At 49.0% G+C, this 21,975-nt stretch overlaps 1 protein-coding gene across 2 annotated transcripts in view; it reads left to right on the top strand.

The window, feature by feature from the left end:
- The first annotated feature begins 2,518 nt into the window (after positions 1–2,518).
- The window catches only part of AHCYL2 (adenosylhomocysteinase like 2), a 175,186-nt gene continuing 155,729 nt past the window's right edge, over positions 2,519–21,975 (top strand). The window contains exon 1 of one of the 2 annotated variants that reach the window (XM_075925410.1): positions 2,519–2,929. In XM_075925410.1, the coding sequence (XP_075781525.1) occupies positions 2,549–2,929 (381 nt within the window). In that variant the 5' untranslated portion in view covers positions 2,519–2,548. The remainder of the gene's footprint in view (positions 2,930–21,975) is intronic. The other variant, XM_075925413.1, reaches the window with a different exon arrangement.

Raw genomic sequence — 21,975 nt, 5'->3', positions numbered from 1 at the left:
GCTGCTTGCTCCGGCTGCAGAAACCAGAGCAGTGACTGGCCCAGGTGGGGGGCTGTGCGTGTAGGGGGAGCTACCCCCTGCTTGGGTGAATGCAGAGCAGGCCTGGTCTGTGGTTGAGGTCTGGGGGGGAGGGGTGGACTTGAGGTGTGTGCTCCCAGTTTCCATGTCTCACTTGTGGGATAGTGCCTAGTTTTGCTGCAGCTGGGGACAATGCTGGTTCAGGTTTGCCCAGTCCCTTGGCTGGGCCAGCAGAGCAGCCCAGCGTCTCACCCCCTTCCAGGACTGAACCCATGGGGGCAGAACAGGGACCCCTGAACTCCAGTGTCTGTAACAGGGTTTATTTATTGTAACAGTCATGGGCTGAGTGGATCCAGCCCGCTGACACCTGGATGACGGACTCCAGTGGCCCCACAGTGCTCGCGGGCAGATGTAAGTGCACAGCGCATGCAGACGGTATGAGGTGGGTGGGTGGAGCAGCTGAGGACACAACCATGGCAGCAGCTGGTCCTTCATGGGACCAACCTGAGTGTACATCTACGGTTGCAATGGGACAGGTAAAGCTAGTAATAATACAATAATACTTGGACAAAGAACCTGGGTCTCCAAAAAGCAGGGTGGGTTTTTTTTAACACTCTCAAAGAAATATTTGCTTTCTGGGAACAAAGAAGCAATGATGGAGTAGAGCAGAGGTGAGAAACCGCAGGCCACTTGCCTGGATCCAGCCCCTGAAGCTCATGCCCTCCCAGCACTAGGGAGCCTCACCTGCCCGCCGCCCCTCCGTGGGGCTGGAGCACACAAAATCTTGTAGGCTGGGCCCCCTAGACTGTGGTGTGTGAGGGGAATATGGGGAGTGTCTTTCTCCTCAGTCAGGGGCCAACTGAGAGTGTGTCTTGGTTCCCTCCCCTTCTCACTTGTGTGTGGCCCCTGACTTATTTTTCTGTGGGTCAGCAGACCCTCACCCCAAAAAGGTTCCCTACCTCTGGAGCAGGAGGATGGGGGACAGGGTGGGTATGTATTTTAACTTCGTATTTCCTGCTTTCATAAGTGTGGGTTACCTTCATGCTTAAACGACCTAGCTTTCAAAGGTTTGGTATGCATCTGAAGTCGATCCTTCTGGAAAGGAATGAGGCAGCCCTGACTCTCTGTTAATGTTTTTGGGTGTTTAATATGTTATAAAGCCAAAAAAATTGTTTGCAAGGGAAACAAAGTTGCCATGCTGCTATCTGTAGCCTTACAGACATGTGAAGGTCACTGCAGTCTCCTCAACCCAGATGTGCCTGCCTCTGTATAAAGCGCCAACAGATGGTGTTATATCAGGGCTACTCAACTGTGGAAGCCCCAGGGGCCACAATGATACTCACAGCACATGCCAAGAGCCACAACTTAAGTGTGGTTGCATATACATGCAAATATATATGCAAATATATGCAAATAACTTCTTTCACACTGATGGGCATGAATACAAACCACTTCCCACAATGCCCCAGCGCTCCTGGCACCACCTCCCTGGGGGCTAGAAACACCGACATCCTGTACCCGCCTGTTCCAGCCAGCCCGTCCGCTTGCATCTTTCAATGCTCACCCCACCGGGGAGCGTGTTCCCAGTGGAGGCCATGTTCAAAGGATCCTACTCACGGGCCGTGTTGAGCCCTGTGTAAATCCAAACGGCACTGTGGGCTGCAAACACACAGGTCGCAGGCTGCATGTGGAGTAGCCCTGTGTTATATTATCAGAGGGGTAGCCGTGTTAGTCTGAATCTGCAAAAGCGACGAGGAGTCCTGTGGCACCTTATAGTCACTTCAGTTAGTCTATAAGGTGCCACAGGACTCCTCGTCCCCTGTGTTATATTGTAGCAGGCTAGCAAGCTTCCAGTCTGTAGAACAGCTGTTTAGCCTGGGAGCAGAATGGGGCAGGAGCGACCTGTGTGCACAGTGCTTAGCCCACGTGCAGCTGAGGCCTTGGGCAGCTATGTAACCACGCAAATAATAAGTTCAGGAGACGCCAGTCAGAATCCGTAGGCCCCCATTCTGCAAATATTAAAGCTTGACTCCCTGGAACGATCTACCGGCCCTTCGCAGGATTGCACGGGTGAGCCTGGTGCTCCCAGGCGGGCAGGTCTGGCCCTGTGCTGTTCACAAGCTAAAGAGGGGAAAAAAAGTCCCTTTTCCTCCCCAGCCCCTTCTCCCCAGAAGCCCCCCCCCCCCCCCCGACCTAGGAGCAGCGGGACAGGGATGCCAGGCTGGTGGCCACGCACGCCGCTGCAGACCAGCACGGAGGGAGGCAGCAGGCCTCGGGGATGCTCCGTGGGCTGGGTGGAACAGGCGCCTGGGGACCAGCGCCAGGCGAGGACTACACCTCCCAGGAGGCCCCGCGCGCCCCAGCGCCATGAGGCGGAGCGCCGCGCGCGGGGCACGCCGGGCGTTGTAGTCCCGGCGGCCGCCGCCACCGCTCGGCCGGGCCCGGCGGCGGACTCCATGTCCCGTGGTGCCCCGCGCGGCGGCCGGTGAGGGGCGGCCGGGTGTCTGAGGCAGGCAGGCGAGCGGCGGCGATGTCGGTGCAGGTGGCGGCCCCCGCCGTGGAGCTGAAGGAGCTGGGCGGCCCCCGGGACAAGGGGGCGGTCGCCCCCCCGCGCCCGGCCGAGCCGGGGCCCCCCCCGCCGGCGCCCTGCCCCCCGCCGGCCCCGGAGCGCGAGGCGGCCGGGGGCGCGGGCTGCGGGGCCGAGCGGCCTCCCCTGGGCGGCGGCCCCGGGCTCCCGGCGGCCGGGCCCCCCCTCGGGGCCGCCAAGGTGCCGCAGGCGTCGGCCATGAAGCGCAGCGACCCGCACCACCCGCAGCACCGGCACCGCGACGGGGGGGACGGCGGCGCCGGGCGCGAGGCGCTGGTCAGCCCCGACGGCACCGTCACCGAGGCGCCGCGCACCGTCAAGAAGGTAACGGCGGCCCCCCCCCCCCGGCGTGTGTGGGGGGAGGAACCGGCCCCCCTCCCGGCGGGTGTGGGGGGAGGAACCGGCCCCCCCCCCGGCGTGTGTGAGGGGGGAGGAACCGGCCCTGCCCCCCCCCCCGGCGTGTGTGAGGGGGGAGGAACCGGCCCTGCCCCCCCCCGGCGTGTGTGAGGGGGGAGGAACCGGCCCTGCCCCCCCCCCGGCGTGTGTGAGGGGGGAGGAACCGGCCCTGGGCCCCCCCCCCGGCGTGTGTGAGGGGGGAGGAACCGGCCCTGGGCCCCCCCCCCGGCGTGTGTGAGGGGGGAGGAACCGGCCCTGGCCCCCCCCCCGGCGTGTGTGTGTGGGGGAGGAACCGGCCCTGCCCCCCCCCCCCGGCGTGTGTGAGGGGGGAGGACCGGCCCTGCCCCCCCCAGAATGTGTGAGGGGGGGAGGAGCGGATCTTCGCGCCCCCCCCCTGTGAGGGGAGCTTCGGGGGAGGACTGGCCCTGATCTCCCCCCCCTCCCCAGCATATGCGTGTGTGGGGGAGGTCTTAGGGGAGGGCAGCCTAAGGACCAGCCCTGACCCTCGTAATGCGGGTGTGGGGTGATCAGGGAAGGGGGGAGCTCAGGGCCTGGCCGCCTCCCTCCGCTGTGTGTGAGAGAGAGATTGGGGAACCGGCTCAGCCCCCCATTATGTATGTGGGGTACATTGTGGGGAGCTGGGGGGACCATCACTGACTTCCTGCTTCCCCCCTGTAATGGTGTGCAGGACACTGGGGAGGAGCTTGGGGACAGTCTCTGACACCCCCTCCCCCAATGTGCATGTGGTAGGTCCTGGGGACTGGCCTTAACCTCTTTAACATGGGAGGGGTGCCGGTGGGGAGTCTGGTGGACTAGGTCTCCCCCCCCCCCCCAAATGTGGAGAGGGATCCCATTTACCTTTCTAATGTAGGGGGAGGAATTTTGATCTTTGTGGGGGACCCTGATGACTTTAATGCAGGACCCCAATAGGGAAGAGGCTTCGCCATGATTGAGATCCCCCTGGAGAAGTGGCTGCTATTTTCTTAATGCAGAGCCCACAGTGGGGAGACTGCATACAAGAATCCTTATCTGCTTAAAGCAGGACCCCTTACGGAGACCCCTAGGAGAAGGACCTCTATCCTCTTAAGTGGGACCCCTTTTTAGGCATGCTGTGGGATAGGGATGCTCATTCTTTGAGGGGGAAACTCTTCTTACCCTATAGGTATAGCTTTCCCCCTTGAAGGGGCTCCCACATAAGCGCCTTAGGTAGGGAGAGCCCTGTTCTCTATGGAGAACCTCCCTTGCTGGCCTGCTGGGATGGTGGTGGTGGGAGCTTTGGGTGGTCTTCAAGAAAGATTGGAACTTATCTCTATCCATAAGAGAGACCTTCTAGTCTTCTGGAAAGATGTTACTTGGAACCCCTTGACATCATACCCAATATTTGGGGAACCTGTTCCACTTCATCTCTCTCTAGAGGGACCAAAAGCACTAGACTGTGAGGGCTTGAACTCCTCCCTGAAGAGGATAAATCCACTAATCCAGCCCTTTTAGAAACTCCTGAGTACTCAGGTTGAGAAACTGTGCCATGTGCTATTGTAACCACCACCTGGAGGGACCTCTGGAGCCTCTCTGCTTGAGCTAAAAGCCATCTGGATCTCAGGCTAGGCTGTAGAGAGGTCTCTTGGTCTTATCTGTTGTTGTGGTCTAAGTGCCACTGCATGCGACAGTGACACTAGGTGTATGGGTTACACTATTGTATATTTTGGAGAAAGCCTAGAGCTCCCATAATCTGATACCCCCTTTTTGGGTCATCTTTATTCTTAGGTAACCTTATATTATCTATAACCCCACCTTTTGGAGTCTGCCATCCTTGGGAAGGATGCCTGTTTTCCTTTACTTCCCAAAGAACAGTGATTGCTTGAGAATATGAAAAGCATGGTGATGGGCCTTCTGTGTCAAGGATCATGGTATATTTGACCTTCTAAATCTCCCAGGTCAAAGGGGAGCATTGAAGTGGGTGGTGAGAGTGCTGCACTATGGGAAGAGTTCTGCATCCCTGCCTCCCGGTACTTGTAAACTCAGCAGAGAGAGTGCCTGATATAAAGGAAACAAACAGTACCCAACTAGGGGGAACTGATCCTCACTGCGGTAGGAGCAGAATATTCGTGGTAGGAGCAGAATATTCGTGGAGGAGCAAAGACAACAACCACTGCCTACATTGCCTACCATGGTGGGATTGTTTATGGGCTGTGAATCTGTGTGGTTGCTATAGGAAGTGAGATGTGTTGAATGAGGATATCTGGGAGTACATGCTGTTCCTTCTCCTTCTGTAATGCTATTGCTTTCCAATCACTTCCATGCGTGGGTTTGTTCCAATGACTGAAGGCTGTCTTGCCTTTCATTAAACCAGGTTTATGCAGCCACAGTCCTTTGGTACAGCAAAGAATTTAAAGCAAATGTATGCAACTTTTAAGGCAATATATAGTAGTAAAGTAAAACATCTTTGCTTGGCTTTAAGACTTTCAGGACTTATTTTCACTATGGAAAAAAGTGTATTTTAAACATATTAACTAATCGCTAATGCATGTTAAAATCCTGGTATAGACAGGATAAATTATGGCTTTAATGTATTGACTGGTCAACTCAAGATTAAAGGTATCCTCTGTGTAAGATTTGTTGTGCCTGGCTAGCATGTTAAACCTATAGTTTACCTTGTCTACACTAGGATTTTAACTGTTAACACATTACGTAACATGCTTGACATATTCCTTTTTTACAGTGTAGGCCTGACCTCTGAAGACTAATAGCCGAGGTTTTTTTTCTCTTCAGTTGCTCTCATCTTTTAGAACTGTTGGGTACTAGTATATATTAGCTTGGTTTTGCAAAATTCTAGTTGCACGAGGCAAATACTTTGTCTGTGCATGAGGAAATAATTATTAACATACTCATTGTCATAGTAAAGGGCGGGTGGGTAATGTGCCTACATTAGTAAACTTAAGTGATTTTGCAATTCTGTGTTAGTTTAATGATGGGATTGTAATCGCTGAGCAATAGCAAAATGACCTGATAAGCATATAAGATCAAATCCTATGAACATGTATATTCATGCTTAACTTTAATCACACTAATTTAATTGGGACAAGAGTAAGTAAGGTTAAACGCTTTTTCTCATGCTTGGTGCTTTAATGTTTGTACTTGTATTTTCACTATGCAGAACTGCTGCCGTCACCAAGTGTATGCTAACATAATTTTTATAGCCACTTCTCTGACCTCTTAGAATTCTGTATCTAGGCCTAAATTTTCAAAAGCGGCCACCAGTTGTGGGAACCTCAGTTTTTAAGTGTTCAACTTGAGATACCTTGGACCTGACTTCATAGGTCAAAATCACATCAGTCATTTAATCTTAATAAACTGAAATTCTCAATTGCAATTTACTAATTAGGTGAGTGCTCCTGGAGTGAGAGGTTTAAAAATCAGGCTTACATTAACTGATGTTGGACATTCATAAAATTAGATATCCAAGATCAGAAAACTTTGGAAATGTTGGCTTTAGTGACTGTGGTATGATAAGTTAGTAAGAGTAGGGTTGTGAAAGTCAAGACTTCTTAATAGATTTACTGTGTGATGGTGGCTTATTGCTTCAGCATGACTACAAAAGCATGGCTTACAGGGGAAATCCTTGGTGAACTTAAGCACAAAAAGGAAGCTTGCAAAATGTGGAAACTTGGACAAATGACCAGGGAGGGGTTTAAATGTTTAGCTCGAGAATGCCGGGGGGTTATCAGGAAGGCGAAAGCGCAAATGGAATTGAGACTGGCAAAGGATGTGAAGGATAACAAGGAAGGTTTCTACAGGCATGTTAACAAGAAGAATGTGATCAGAGAGAGTGTGCGACCCCTACTGGATGAAGGAGGTAACCTAGTGACAGATGATGTGGGGAAAGTTGAAGTACTCAATACTTTCTTTGCCTCTGTATTCACGGACAAGGTGGGCTCCCGGACTGATGCGCTAAGTGACGCAAGATGGGATGAAGATGGACAGCCCTTGGTGGGTAAAGAACAGGTTAGGAACTATTTAGAAAAGCTAAATGTACACAAATCCATGGGTGCGGACTTAATGCATCCGAGGGTACTGGCAAATGTCATTGAGGAGTCTTTGGCCATTATCTTTGAGAAGTCGTGGAGGTTGGGAGAAATCTCGGATGATTGGAAAAAGGCAAATGTAGTGCCCATCTTCAAAAAAGGGAAGAAGGATGATCCAGGGCACTATAGGCCGGTCAGTCTTACCTCGGTTCCTGGAAAAATCATGGAAGGGATCCTTAAGGAATTCATTTTGAGGCACTTGAAAGAGAGGAAAGTGATCAGGAATAGTCAGCATGGATTCACAAAGGGAAAGTTATCCCTGACCAATCTGATTAGCTTCTATGATGAGGTAACTGGCTCTGTGGACATGGGAAAGTCAGTGGATGTGAGATACCTTGACTTTAGCAAGGTTTTTGATACGGTCTCCCACAATATTCTTGCCAGCAAGTTAAGGGAATGTGGATTGGATAAATGGACAGTAAGATGGATAGAAAGATGGCTAAAAGGCCAGCCCAGCGGGTAGTGATTAACGGCTCAATGTCAGGATAGCGATCAGTTTCTAGCGGAGTGCCCCAAGGTTCGGTTCTAGGACCTGTTTTGTTCAATATCTTTAATAATGACCTGGATGAGGGGATGGATTGCACCCTCAGCAAGTTTGCAGATGACACCAAGCTAGGGGGAGAAGTAGATATGCGTGAGGGCAGAGAGAGGGTCCAGAGTGACTAAGACAAATTGGAGGATTGGGCCACAAGAAATCTGATGAGGCTCAACAAGGACAAGTGCAGAATCCTGCACTTGGGACTGAAGAATCCCAAGCATTGTTACAAGCTGGGGACCAACCACTTAAGTAGTAGTTCTGCAGAAAAGGACCTGAGGGTTACAGTGGATGAGAAGCTGGATATGAGTCAACAGTGTGCCCTTGTAGCCAAGAAGGCTAATGGCATATTAGGTTGCATTAAGAGGAGCAGATCCAGAGATGTCATTGTTCCCCTTTATTTGGCTCTGGTGAGGCCACATCTGGAGTATTGTGTCCAGTTCTGGGCCCCCCATTACAAAAAGGATGTGGACACATTGGAGAAGGTCCAGCGGAAGGCAACCAAAATGATTATGGAGCTGGAACATATGACTTATGAGGAGACGCTGAAGGAGTTGGGTCTGTTTAGTCTGCAGAAGCGAAGAGTGAGGGGGGATTTGATAGCAGCCTTCAACTTCCTGAAGGGAGGTTCCGAAGAGGATGGAGAGAGGCTGTTCTCAGTAGTGACAGATGGTAGAACAAGGAGCAATGGTCTCAAGTTGTGGTGGGAGAGGTCCAGGTTGGATATTAGGAAAAACTATTTCACTAGGAGAGTGGTGAAGCACTGGAATGGGTTCCCTAGGGAAGTAGTGGAGTCTCCATCCCTAGAGGTGTTTAAGTCTTGGCTTGACAAAGCCCTGGAAGGGGTGGGGAACCTTTTTTGGGTTGGGGGCCACTGACCCACAGAAAAATCAGTTGGGGACCACACAAGGGAGAAGCAAAAAAAGAAAACAAAACAAAACCCTCCAAAAAAAACCCAGTCCCTCACTGATGTGGCCCAATCTGAAACGCTTTCACCTCACTGGTGCTCTAGCCCCATGGGGAGGGACGGGGCAGGGAGGACTGTGCTTCAAGGCCTCAGGTCAGATTTACTGTTCTGGGGTTCCAGGATTAGTGGATTTGGGGTTAAGTGTGTGGGAGAGGGTTGCCAGTGAGTGGAATAGGGATGGGGATGCAGGATCTGGCGGGAGGTGAGATGCAGAGGGGGGTGAGGGTGTGAGGTCTGGGTGGGAGGTGGGGTGCAGGAACAGGCTGGGAGTAGGGTGTCTGTCTGGGGGGGAGGTGCATGAGCAAGGGAGCATGCAGGAGTAGGGTGTCTGACAGGGTGGAGGGGGCAGGAGTAGGCTGGGGATGCAGGGTTGTGGTGGGGAAAAGGGTACATGTGGGGGCTGGGGTTGCAGGGGCTGGGCTGAGGGTGGGCACTTGTTTTTGCACTGCATGCCTCTCCCAGGCACCGGGGGTATTCCATCCTGCTCCAATGGGAGCAGTGGGGAAAGCCTACAGGAAGTGCGTCCTTGCGCTGCTGTTCCCTCAGCTGTGGGAGGGGAACAGCAGCACGCAGCCACTTCTGGCTCTGGCTTCTTCCCCACAAGCTAGATCCGGTGGGGAACCTCAGGCCTTCACCCCCCCCCCCCCCCCCCGCAGAAACCAGTGCTGGTGCTTCCAGTGTTGCGGGGGACTGTGAGGCTGGAGTGCCAGCACAGGTTCTCTGCTGCAGGGGGCAGCAAGGGAGGGACTGAGCTGGAGCTGCAGAATAGCCATATCTGGCTCCCTAGTGAGCCATAGGTTGCTGACCCTTGATCTAGATCATCCCTGACAGGTATCTATCTAACCTGCTCTTAAATATCTCCGCAGTTGGAGATTCCACAACCTCCCTAGGCATTTATTCCAGTGCCTAACCACCCTGACAATTAGGAAGTTTTTCTGAGATCTTCTGAGGAAAGGCATTATACAGTTGTAATGTTTTATATTAATATGTATGCTCACTTTACAAATTGAAAGAGAACTTTTTCCCTAGGTTTCAGCAGTGAAAGCACAGCTTGCATTCGAAATGTCATGCTGTGTTTTTTTTCCTGCTTCTTAACATTATCAGCATAGAGGTTTGGAATCAGAACTGAGCTGGCTATCCTGTTGATTCACAAAGCAAAACAGAACACAGCTTGCTCCTCCATAGCTAGACCGCCTCTGCAGTACTGATGGCAGTAAAAACTGCAGGATTTGTCTGTAAACTAAGTGGGCTTCAAACTGAAAACAGAGTAAAGACATATAGGGTAACAAAGTGCATCTTATTCGAATGTCTCTTGTCTGAGTGGAACTTCGCTATAACTATAAAATTCTCCGGTAATATGATTAAATCATACGTGCTCACCAGATTGGAATATCACCTGACTAGTGAGCTGCAGTTTGATATTTTACTTTGTAAAGAGTATAAATGACTCTCATGTGGCTCATCTAAATTATGATTTTGACCTTGATTCCCAGCTAATTTGTTTGTATGGAGGGTGGGGGGAGAAGGGCTGAAATTGCTGCTTTTCCATAACAAATCCAACTGGCTGGTGTGAGGTTCTCACATTGTTTTATTCAATTGTTATATAGATATTCTGAATGGAACTCTTGTGTTAGATTGCCATTTACTCAATTTCATTCTAATCTATAGCAATCATTTATAACAGGGTAATAAATGTTTCCCCTAAGGCCAAATTCCCAATTGCTGCTCATAATGAGTGTGGTTTGTATGCCAGTTAGTAAAATGTTATCATTTGGAGGCAGTGTTTTAATATGTAATAACCTTGGGTCCCTCTTGCTCAGCATGTGCACAATTTATTTTTAGATAGCATGTATGATGTATTCAGACCTTTGTTGAAAGACGAATACCTTAAGGTTGGATACAGAAACTCTTGCAAATAGAAAGGGAAAAGTGACATGTAGCCCTGGTCTACATTAGGGAGTTATTTCGAAATAACCCCTTTAATTTTGAAATTATAAGCAAAGCATCCACACTACCATACCCGTTATTTTTTAAAATCTGTTATTCTGCTTTCCTTGGGGAATAAGCTTATTTTGAAATAGTTATTTCAGGAGTTATTTTGAATATCTTTATTTTGAAATAATTTCCTTGTGTAGACACCTATAGAGAGAAAAACAGTAGTAGAAATATAAAAGCAATAAAGATGAGTAAATGTTAATTCAGTGAAGGGCATAGAAAACGCAGAAATAAGGAAAGGAAGTATAATTAAGGGTCCCTAAACTTTGTGACGAATGAGTGAAACAACAGTTTGCAAGGCTTCTATAGCCCACACCCAACTTGTATTAAAATTTATAGAACTGCTAGGTACACATGACAATGAGATTTGTACTTTCTTGACGAAGTGTTTGTGTTTTTGAATTTACCAGTGATTTAAAAACCTACAGCTAATCAGCTTTGATCCTCTCCCAGACCTTGAGAGAGAGGCCATAGGGAGTATATAAAACTTTGGAAAGTGCATTTGACCTCCTGGAGTGTGTTCTGAGTATGTGAGGTTTAACACCCGTGAAACAATGTTCTACATCAAACAGGAAGCGATAAAGGGCAATATTTAAAAACATGGTCAAGAATGAGGTAATCTAGTCATAATTCCTGAAAGACATTCCTCAGCAACATTCTGGCCCCCTGAAGTTGAGTGTAAGCCTTCAAAAAGACATTGTGACTGTTGAGAGAAGAACTGATGAAAGCATAAATAAAGATTTCAGCAGTGCGAGTATTTGGAAGATGGCATTGGATGACTTGCAGATGAGCAGAAAAAGAAGGTTGATGGTCCGAGATGTTGCCAAATTCTGTGGTTTTGGTAGTATAAGTTTAGGTGCTGGATAGCATCTGAAAGATGTAAGATTGATGTATGTTTAAAGGAGGTAGAGGGGAATAAATGCATAGCATGAGAGATTAGAGGCAATTCTACCCAAAAGGAAGAACTTAGTCTTGAAAACATTGAATAGGAAGTTATGCTGTAGATTTGAGCTGATGGGCCAAGAAATAAGGTAAATGTAAAGTTGATGATCTGAGGGAGATGTAGAGTCAGATGTCCACTCTGAAAAGTGATTTATGATCTAGCAGTGGGTTCTCCCAGAGGGAGATAATAAATGAAGAAGTGGATCAAGACTGGGAACCTGAGGAAGTTTGTATTGGGATGGAGGAGAGATGTAAAACCTCGACTAGGAATGGAACAGGAGCAGTCTGAGAAATAAGATACAGTCACACAGTGACCATGCTGGAGGCTGTTTGAGACGCCCAACAAAATTTAGACAAAAGTATTTAAAGCTCAGTAGAGCAAATAGGAAGAGAATAAAGACGAATCTAAGATAAGAGGGAAGGTGAGCTTTAAATCTCTCATGTGAAGGAGGCCTGGCATAGGCCTTTGCAGTACAAGCTTCTGTTTAATGCCTCAGCCTTGTCTTAAAGGAATCATCTCTAGTGGGAAGAGTGAAGCTCGCTATAGCCCATTCATGTTTTCCTCTCTACTGAGATTTCTGCCACAAAACTGTCACTAAATGGCTTAATTTTTGTGGTGAGTTTTCAACTCAAGTGCCCCAAATCCATTTCCATAGATTGCTAAACATTTGTCAGATAGTGAGAGTTGCTAGTCACTACTGACTTAAGCTGGATTTGTTCCAGCAGCCTAGAGGTGAAAAACTGTGTCCCATTAATAGTGTGAGCCATCCAGCGGAGGCTCTGTTTGCAGGAGTTTTGTTAAGATTAAAAACAGAATGGTTGATGGCAGTGCTATAAAAAGGAATCAGGGTTTAGTAAACTCAAATTTTTACTGATTCATACCCTAAAGCTTCATAGAAATGCAGCTCAGTCTGTGTAACAGGTATCATTATAAGGATAATGAAGAAAGCCAAAATCAAATTCACTCAATGCTTAATTCAATATAAATGTATTGAATTTCAGCAAAGCCTATCTGGGCTCCCAGAAGTCAGTCTGGTACTCTGAAATGGCAGGACTCGGCAAGTATAGAAATAAGATTGAAGAACTTGAGATTTGATTTCCACAAGCAATTCTGATGATGTGTAAAGTCTTTTAGGTTAAATACTTCCAAAACCAAATCTCTGTTGGCAACACTTGCTGAGAAAACCACTTGCTGGCAAACTCCATGGGCTAGCTCCTTCGGCTATCTACTTAATGTTTAACCAGTTAACTAACTAAAGGGGATTTTACATCCCTAGATCCAGGCAGCTGGATTTGCAGAGGAGAAAGCCTTTCCTTCACCAGTAATACTGAAATTAAGAGATTAAGTGGGTGTTATAAGCAAGTGAGTAGAAGTGGTTGAACTCCACAGAAGGCTTTATTACAAAGATTAGCTGAGAGTTGTGCCCTAAAATGATTGTTGAGCCATTGTAATTGAGTATGGGATAACATGGTTATGCTTCTTTGTACATGAGAGAAGGGGAGGACGTTGTTGGCCTCCGTCGGTCAGTTGACCATGGATGACGTATCCTAGTTCTCGTCTTGGTTCGTGTCGGATTGTCCTGGACAGCGTCGGGGACAGCGTCGTTGGTGGCTGAAAAGGCCAATCCGGGACAGGCATTCTTTGCCGCAGAAGTCGCAGCTATAGGTGGTTCCCTGGCTGTTGTTGTTGCGTAACTTCCTGCGGGCTCGCTTTTCTTCTGATGCACGCATCATGTTCGTTTCGCCTGACCTGAGCTGTGTGGTCAGGGTGCCCCTCCACTTCAGGCGGTCTGCTGCAAGGTCTTCCCAGGACTGCGTGTTTATGTCGATGGCTTTCATGTCCCTCTTCACGACATCTTTAAATCGCAGGTTCGGGCGCCCTGTGGTTCTCTTCCCAGATGCCAGTTCCCCGTAGAGGATGTCCTTTGGGATCCTCCCGTCCTCCATGCGGCGTACATGGCCAAGCCAACGCAGACGACGTTGTCGGAGCATGGTGTACATGCTGGGGAGGCCGGCTCGAGTCAGAACTTCGAGGTTGGAGACTTTGTCTTGCCAGGTAATGCCCAGGATGCGGCGCAGACCTCGTAGATGGAAAGCGTTCAGTCTCCGCTCTTGTCTCGCGTATGTGGTCCATGTCTCGCTCCCGTACAGCAGGGTGCTGATGACGCAGGCGTTGTACACTGCCATCTTTGTTGCGATTGTCAGCCTGGGGTTGGTCCACACTCGGGTTGTCAGGCGGGCTAAAGTAGAGGCTGCCTTTCCGATCCTCTTGTCGAGCTCAGCGTCAAGGGAGAGATTATCGGTGATGGTGGAGCCCAAGTACGTGAACTGGTGGACGACGTCAAGCTGGTAGTCGTCTACTGTGATGGCTGGTGGAGTGACAGTGTCCTGGTTTAGGACGTTTGTTTTTTTCAAACTGATAGTCAGCCCAAAGTCTTTGCAGGCCATGGAAAAACGGCTCATCAGCGACTGTAGTTCTTCCTGGGTATGTGTGACGACTGCTGCGTCGTCGGCAAATATCATGTCCCTGATCAGCGTCTCACGTATCTTCGTCTTGGCTTTGAGGCGAGAGAGATTGAATAGCTTGCCGTCCGATCTGGTGCGGAGGTAGATTCCTTCCGTTGCTGAGCCGAAGGCATGCTTGAGGAGCAGGGCAAAGAAGATCCCAAACAATGTGGGGGCAAGAACGCAGCCTTGCTTGACGCCGCTGCTGATGCTGAAAGGCTCGGAGCAACTGCCGTTAAACTGTACTGTTCCCTTCATGTCTGTGTGGAAGGATTCAATCAAACTCTGCAGTTTTGGTGGGCAGCCGATCTTGTGAAGGATTTTGAAGAGTCCGTCTCTGCTGACCAGGTCAAAGGCTTTGGTGAGATCAATGAAGGAGACGTACAGGGGCATCTGCTGTTCTCTACACTTCTCCTGGAGTTGTCGTAGGGAGAAAATCATGTCTACGGTTGACCGTTCTGCGCGGAAACCACACTGTGACTCCGGGTAGACACGTTCAGCCAGCTTCTGCAGTCGGGTCAAGATGACCTTAGCAAATACTTTGCCTACGATGCTAAGAAGGGAGATGCCTCTGTAGTTGTTGCAATCACTTCTCTCGCCCTTATTCTTGTAGAGGGTGACGATCTTAGCATCCCGCATATCCTGCGGTACGGCTCCTTCTTTCCAGCACTGACAGAGCACTTTGTGAAGAGGGTGCAGTAGGGAACACTTGCACTGTTTCAGCAGGTCTGGAGGAATCCCGTCGCTGCCGGGGGCTTTTCTTGAGGCCAGTTTATCAACAGCCTTGCTGAGCTCTTCTACTGTTGGCTCTGCATCAAGTTCTTCCATGGTTGGCAGGCATTCAATGGCATCTAATGCTGCGGAGGTCACCGTATTCCGTCTGGAGTAGAGGTCGGAGTAGTGTTCCACCCATCTCCCCAACTGTTGTTGCTTGTCGGAGATTATTTCTCCAGTAGATGACTTGAGGGGTGCTGTTTTGCTCTGGGTAGGGCCCAGCGCTTTCTTAATGCCGTCGTACATGCCTCTTGTGTTCCCTGATATGGCTGCTTTCTGGATGTCGTTGCTGAGCTGCTGCCAAAATTCGTTCGCACAGTGTCTGGCAACCTGTTGAGCCTTGCTCCTAGTAGCCCTGAGAATTTGTAGGTTCCTCTGGCTTGGTGACCGCTTGTATTCTGCCAGGGCGGCGCGCTTGGCTTCTATGACTGGAATCATCACAGAGGACTTTGCTTCAAACCAGTCGTGCGTCTTTATGGTCCTCTTTCCAAAGGTTGCCAGGGCAGTGCGGTGCATTATGTTCCGCAGTGTTTCCCACTTTTCCATGGCAGAGTCTCCTGTCTGTGTAGCATCAAGTTCCTTCTCAAGCGCTTCTGTGAATTTCTGCGTCAGGTCAGGCTGCGACATCTTGCTGACGTCGATGCGAGGATTTCCTTGTTTCCTTGAACGATGAAACCTCTTCGGGTTCAGCCTGATCTTGCAGCACACTAAGGAGTGATCTGTGTCGCAGTCAGCGCTGTGATAAGAGCGTACGTGCAGGACGCAATTGATAGCTGAGCGGCGAACTAGTATAAGGTCCAACTGGTGCCAGTGTTTCGAGCGCGGATGTCGCCAGGAGACCTTATGCTGGGGCTTGGTCTGGAAGTATGAGTTGGCGATGCACAGGTTGTAGAAAGCGCAGAGCTCGAGCAGGCGTTGGCCGTTCTCGTTCATTTTGGCACGAAGGCCATGAGTCATTGTCCGCACCTACTCTGGCATTGAAGTCACCCAAAAGGATGAGTTGTTCCTTGTCGGGGATGCTGTTGATGACAGATGTTAGGTTCTCATAGAACCGGTCTTTAGTTTCCAATGTTGCGTTCAGAGTTGGGGCGTATACGCTGACGAGGGTGATAGGGCCTGTGGTGGTGTTGAGACGAAGGGTGAGGAGTCGTTCTGAGCCATTACTGCCTGGTTCTACCATACTCAGTAGGCTATTTTTCACCGCGAAAGCTACGCCATGCTGTCTGGGCTCGTCTGGGGCCTTTCCCTGCCAGTAGAAGGTGTAGTCTTTTTCTTTCAGAATGCCTGAGTCTGCCAGTCGTGTTTCCTGTAGGGCGGCGATGTCTACGTTCAGCCTCAGAAGTTCGTTGTTGATGACTGCTGTCTTTCGTAGGTCGTCAATGTCCCATACGTCTTCGGAGAGGCCCGTCAACATTGTACGGACATTCCAACATCCCAGTTTAAGAGGTGGTCTCTTTCTCAGTGTTTTGTTGCCTGGTGCGATGGTTGCAGCCTGCCGTTCGGAATGTTCCTAATCCCCATGCACCCAGTGAGGAAAGCAGACTGTGGCGGGGCAGTACCTGACTGTCTGGGGGCTGCCCAGCTTGAGGCGGGCGGTAACTGCCCAGTGAGACCCGAAGATCCCTCCCACCGTCGGGAACAACCCCTGGCGCCATGCTCTACGCCAATTGAGCTGTGGCTTATAACCGGTAAACTGTTGCTCCCCGTGTTGTTTCCGTGCTAGTAGCGCTAGCGAGGCTGGAGTGTCCTCTCCAGGGTTGCGAGATATGTTGGTAGTCGGATACTAGCCAGGGCGATGTAATATGGAGGAACAGGCTATTGCCCACGTAGCGGGTCCCCCCTCTCCACGTCGTCGATGGATCCAAAGGAACAGCAGGGCTGCTACAGTTTGGCATCGGCGCCGTCGCAGGAGTTGCCAGGACGAGGCTGCAAGCAGCGTCGAACTGTCTTAGGGACTCCGACTCCGGATTTTTCCTCGAGGTTTACTCCTGAAGCCTTTTCCATGGAAGAATATAGCCGCAAGGCAGCGGAGGTTTAAAATCAGGGTTTTCCTTCCCCTAGATGAACTGCCTTCCTAGGCTGACGAGTATCATCTCCCCGAAGCAACTGGTTATAAGGCGCCAGTGACCCGCCTGCGCCCCTTCTCCTGTCAGTTAAAACAGTTCCGCCGGGTTTACAAGCTAAACCGCACGTGAAGGCCAGGAGCTGGACTTGGTTGTCAGAGGCTATTGGAGACGCACGCCGTATAGGGGTACTTTATAGACAGTGGGAGCTTATCCCCACTACCACCCCTGGCTATGACAACCTTGGAACTGGGGAGGACATTATGCTATATATACTTGGGTTTGGAAGGTAGACACTTGAAAGACACTTTGTGTAGTGCAAGTGAGGGGTTATGAAGGCTTAGCAGTGGAGTCAAGTTCAAGTGTAACATGGAAGTGGTGATTAGGGGTGTAAAATCCTGTTTGTTTTTAGTTAATCGACAGAACGTTAAGTTTAACTGGTTAACTTATTAAATGGAGGCAGATGGACTGGAGCAGCCCCCCCACTCCAGCCTGTTTGCTTTGGGAGTCACTGCCACTTCTGATCCCATGTGGAGCTTCTGACTGGCAGCCCTGTGTGCTGGCCTGGCGGGGCTGGAGCAGTCCTATGCCTGTGATGGACTTCTCCCTAGTTACTGGTTAACTGTTACTCAGTAAGCATCACTCATTAAGGGTGATGCTTACCAGGTAACCAGTTAACTGTTAACATACCTGCAGGAAGATATTTCTTTCTGAGTAAAGAATGTCTTTTGGGTCTGTATTTGTACAGCAGCTAGCACAGTGGGTTCCTGCACTAGGATAAGGGGTTTAGGTGCTCTAGTTAGATGAATAATAATAAGAGGTTCAGGATCAGGAAGATACCATGATTACATCCAAAGGCAGCAAGTGGAAGATGTGAGTTGAGGGGATGACTGGAGTAAGTGGGTCATGTTTCAGGATGCCCAAGAGAATGGCTTGTCTGAGGCATTTAACTGAAAAGTGTAGGGGTAACCAAAGTTTTCTTTGCTCAAGGAGGTGGGATGAAGAAAGAAGAGTAATCAGTTTTTCAAGAAGTGTTTAGTATTATCAGCACAAAAGTAGCAGTCCAGGTTTAAGGGATGTATGAAAGAGGTTGGGGTTAGGCAGGAAACGACACTGCGTGGAGCATGAAAGTGAGATGCAGGCGAGTTAGAAGAGACCCATTTGCTGTAAGTGTGGAACCAGGGCTGGATGGAACCTAAGATGGATGTGTGGGAGTCAGTGTCAGAGCCTGTGTACTGAGCCTGGAGAGGAGCCTTCAAGGAGAATTTGGAAATGCAGGGACAGCATGGGAATTCTGTGCTATACCCAGGGCAAACCTCAGGAGATACTGTGCGTAAGATCCTCAGGAAGCTGTGTAGGGGATGGTCTCAAGCTCTGTCTTGAGAAAGGAAAGGCTAGAGGCTGGGTCAAGAGATGTCTCTTAAGTAGGGGGTGGGGAGAGGTCAAGATCTATAAGGTAGAGCTTAAAAACCCCACTCGCCCCTTGTGACCCTGAGAGCCTCTTTTATGCCAACTGGTGGCAAAAATCTCATCCTGCACATTGTCAGAGTATTAAGCCAGACAGTATCTTTGTAAGGCAGGAGCTTGCAACCTTTTTCTTTCTGAGGTCCCCCTCAACATGCTAGAAAAAACTCCCCTCCTCCCCTCCCCCCCGCTTTGTGCCACAACTAATGTTTTTCTGCATATCTAGTAAATTAAAAGCCATCGCCAGCATTGGGGGTCACAAGCAGGGCACTTGCAAGGCTAAGATGGCTTCAGCCCCATGTGGTGTAGCTGAGGTGTCAGCTTTTTTCTCTGGACCCCAGCAACTTTAAAGCTGGCCCTGCTCTTCGGTTTATTTTGGCCGACCCCCTGAAGCCCTTCAGGAATAGGGATGAAAGAGTGTACCGGTAATTGTTTAAACAGTTAACTTATAAGCATGACACACCAGCTCCAGGCCCTGTTCCGGGGGAGTTGGCTGCTGCTCCGCACTGCCAGCTCTGCAGTATAAAGTGGGGCCAGGAGCCAGTGTGTGCTGGGAGCTGGCTTGTACTATAAGCCGGCTGCCAGCCCTGCTCCTGAGGAGCTGGCTGTAACCCGCAGCATATGTAACTGCTAGGATTTTTAACAGTTACATTTTTAACCTTTTTTTTTTTTTAAATCCTTACTCAGGATTCTTGGTTGACAATCACCATTGTAAGGTATCATGAAAACTGGTGTCATGCTGGTCGTTAATACATTGTGTGATGTATGTAGGTGTTGTGTATACAGAGTTATGGATGTGTGCTGGAAATATAAATAGAGATGTAGCTGCATTAGTCTGGTCTAGCCTAACAAAGATGCTAATTATCTTACCCATTACAAAGATAGCTTCCCCAATTATCACCTCTAATATCATTAGCTCACAGACATTAACCTCTCCTCCCTCATCCTCCCTCTGTTGTGAAATTTGATTTGTCCTTTTTATGTGTGTTCGCTTTTTTTTATTGTATCCCTTTGGTATATATGGACATGCCAATTTTCTTCCACAATTTGATCTGAGGAAGTGAGTCTTGCCCATGAAAGCTCATCACTTAATAAACCATCTTGTTAGTCTTTAAAGTGCTGCATAGTCCTGTCTTTTGTTTTTGCTGGAAATATGTTCTTAACATGTATTTTGGAGGCAGCTGATAAACCAGCTTACTCTGGACCTGTGGAGTCCAACACGCTAGCCACTAGTGTCTATTTTGCTATTTGAGCGTGGCTAGTTGGCTTGAACAATGTGGCTGTTTTGCCTGTTAAGTGTGGCTAGTTCACTATAGCAGTAGCCATTATAGTGGCTACTGCTTCACAGCTGGTTGGACAAAGGAATGTGGATTTACCTGTCAGCATGGATCAAGCTAACAGTTGGATGAGAAAGCAGCATGGATTGATTAGAGGTAAACAGACTTCTATTGACCTTTGCTTGCAAAGTAAACGAAGTGATCAAGCCGCCAATCAAAAAAGCAAATTAACCAAAGGATGAAGAAGGGTCTTATTTCCTGCACCCGAGAGAACAAGCAGCAGGGGAGAGGAACTTGTCTGGGTTCTTTTCAAAGAATACATTCCAAAGGTCTTCTGGTCTAGAAGAGGGAAGAAAAGAGGACTCTCTTGCTATCTATCCCTCATGTATGCAAAAAGGATTCTCTGATTCTGGGAATGTTGGGACCTCGTGCCAGAAGGACTGAATGTTGCGGACTCTCAGGACTCATGTGCCTCGGTTCCCTACCGCCCCGGGAGTAACCCTCCATTGGCATAACAGGTTGCATTCTTTTGCTAGTGTTAGTCCCTCTGGCCCTGTTGCCTGGGACTGTACCCTGAATCTTCAACACACCTCTCTCCCCACGAGCCCCTTCAGTGGGTGCACTTGGTCTAGACCCCTGGGACCTCCATACCCAGAGGGAACAATGCAACCCTGATCTCTAGACTGGAGTGACTCTCAGACAGCTTAAAACAGAGCGGTTTATTGAATGTCTGAACACAGCGTAGGCAATTCTCAGGGTCCTCAGGTCTAGCAACCCTTAACACTGTACATCTAGGTCTCTCCCCCATTCAGGTAGGCTCTGGATGCTCTCTTCCCCATTCTAGAAGCCCCCTGTTTCCCACTGAGCATCCTGAATCATCTACCCCAACAGCTCCTCCCTGCCTCTTTTCTTGCTTCCCAGGTAAACAGGTCACCTGGGCCTTTCATTTTCTGTCCTTTGTTGCCCCTCTGGCTGGAACCAGTTGTCTAAGTTCCTGGGGCCTTCTTTCCTCAGCTCATTGTCCTCCAGCTGGCCAGAATCAGCCAGCTTCAAAGCTGGCCTGGGCCTCTTGGTCACCAGTCACAAGGGTACCCTATCTCCAGGCCATTGTCCGAGGTCATACCTGGTCCCCTGCAACAACAAAACCCTCTTCCCCCATCTCGTTTAATGTGCAGCACATAGGGAAACTGAGGCACCTGCACAGTATTCATGCAAAATACTAAAAAAATCCCCAATGTTGTCACTCGGGGGATGCTGATAAGTTGATGATAAACTGTTTAAGCAAAAACTGTAGTTTGCCAACATTAAATTTTAATCACTAAAATGTGTTTTTGTTTGTAACCATACCTATTAGTATCACTTAAATTTGCACTCTTTATTAATAAACATGATTAGTTTTGTTATAAACTGTTTCAGGACTGTGTAATTAGGTAAAGTGTGTGTCCTCAGCTGAGCCAACAGGGAAGTGAATATTTTACTTCGTTGGAGACAGCAAGCTTGGTAATTTCAGTGAGGATACATCTACACAGCAACATTATTTCGAAATAACTTAGTCCGCGTCTACACAGCAGGCAGTTATTTTGAAATAATGTCTAAATACTGTCAAGCTGGAGGACTTCTTACTCTGACTCCTGTAACCCTCATTGTACGAGGAGTGAGGGAAGTCAGAGGACAAGTGCACTATTTCGGAATAAGTGCTGTGTAGATGCTCCCGATTTTGTGACATAGCTCAATTTGCATAGCTTATGTCGAGTTAAGCCCTGCTTTGTACGTGCACCCTGAGAGTCCAGTGAAGGACTGGATACTGAAGAGGAATGGTTTTCCAGGTAGTATGGGAACTGGGGTTCACTGAACATTACCTGGAAGGTGAGGTTAAAACTGGCAGGTTTTCAAGGGGTTTGCTGGTTGGGTGCACATACATTTTAAACTACAGCAAAGTGATTTCTTGGTGAGGCAGAGGAGTAACAGTGCTTACAATCCTGAGCACCCTGTGAAAGTGTCATGCTTGTGATTAATAAAGTGCATTTTTGGAGGAGTATCATCAGTGTCTGCAGAATCTAAGGTTTCATTTAAAAAAAAACAAAACCGTAACCTTTATGATTTCCAAGAGAGTATATGAACACTAACCGCAAAGGTAAGTCTGCGGACACAGCTCATTTTTACTCAGCTGCAGCAGATCAAAAACTGATCAGTCTTTTTAGTTTTCTTTCTGCTATTGATAGATCTCTCTGGGCAGTAATGAAACTGGTAAGAATCATGCTGAGGCTGTTCTTCGGGTGGTTGCAGAAAAGTCAGGCATTGAAGCTGGGGATGAGGTTTAAAAAACAGGTTATGAAAGGACCAGCGTAGCGCAGAGAACCCCATTCTCTC

This window comes from Pelodiscus sinensis, chromosome 1 (assembly GCF_049634645.1).
Source record: "Pelodiscus sinensis isolate JC-2024 chromosome 1, ASM4963464v1, whole genome shotgun sequence".
NCBI lineage: Eukaryota > Metazoa > Chordata > Testudines > Trionychidae > Pelodiscus > Pelodiscus sinensis.
The sequence above is the reverse complement of the archived record's forward strand: the minus strand, read 5'-3'. Positions and strand labels throughout refer to the sequence as shown.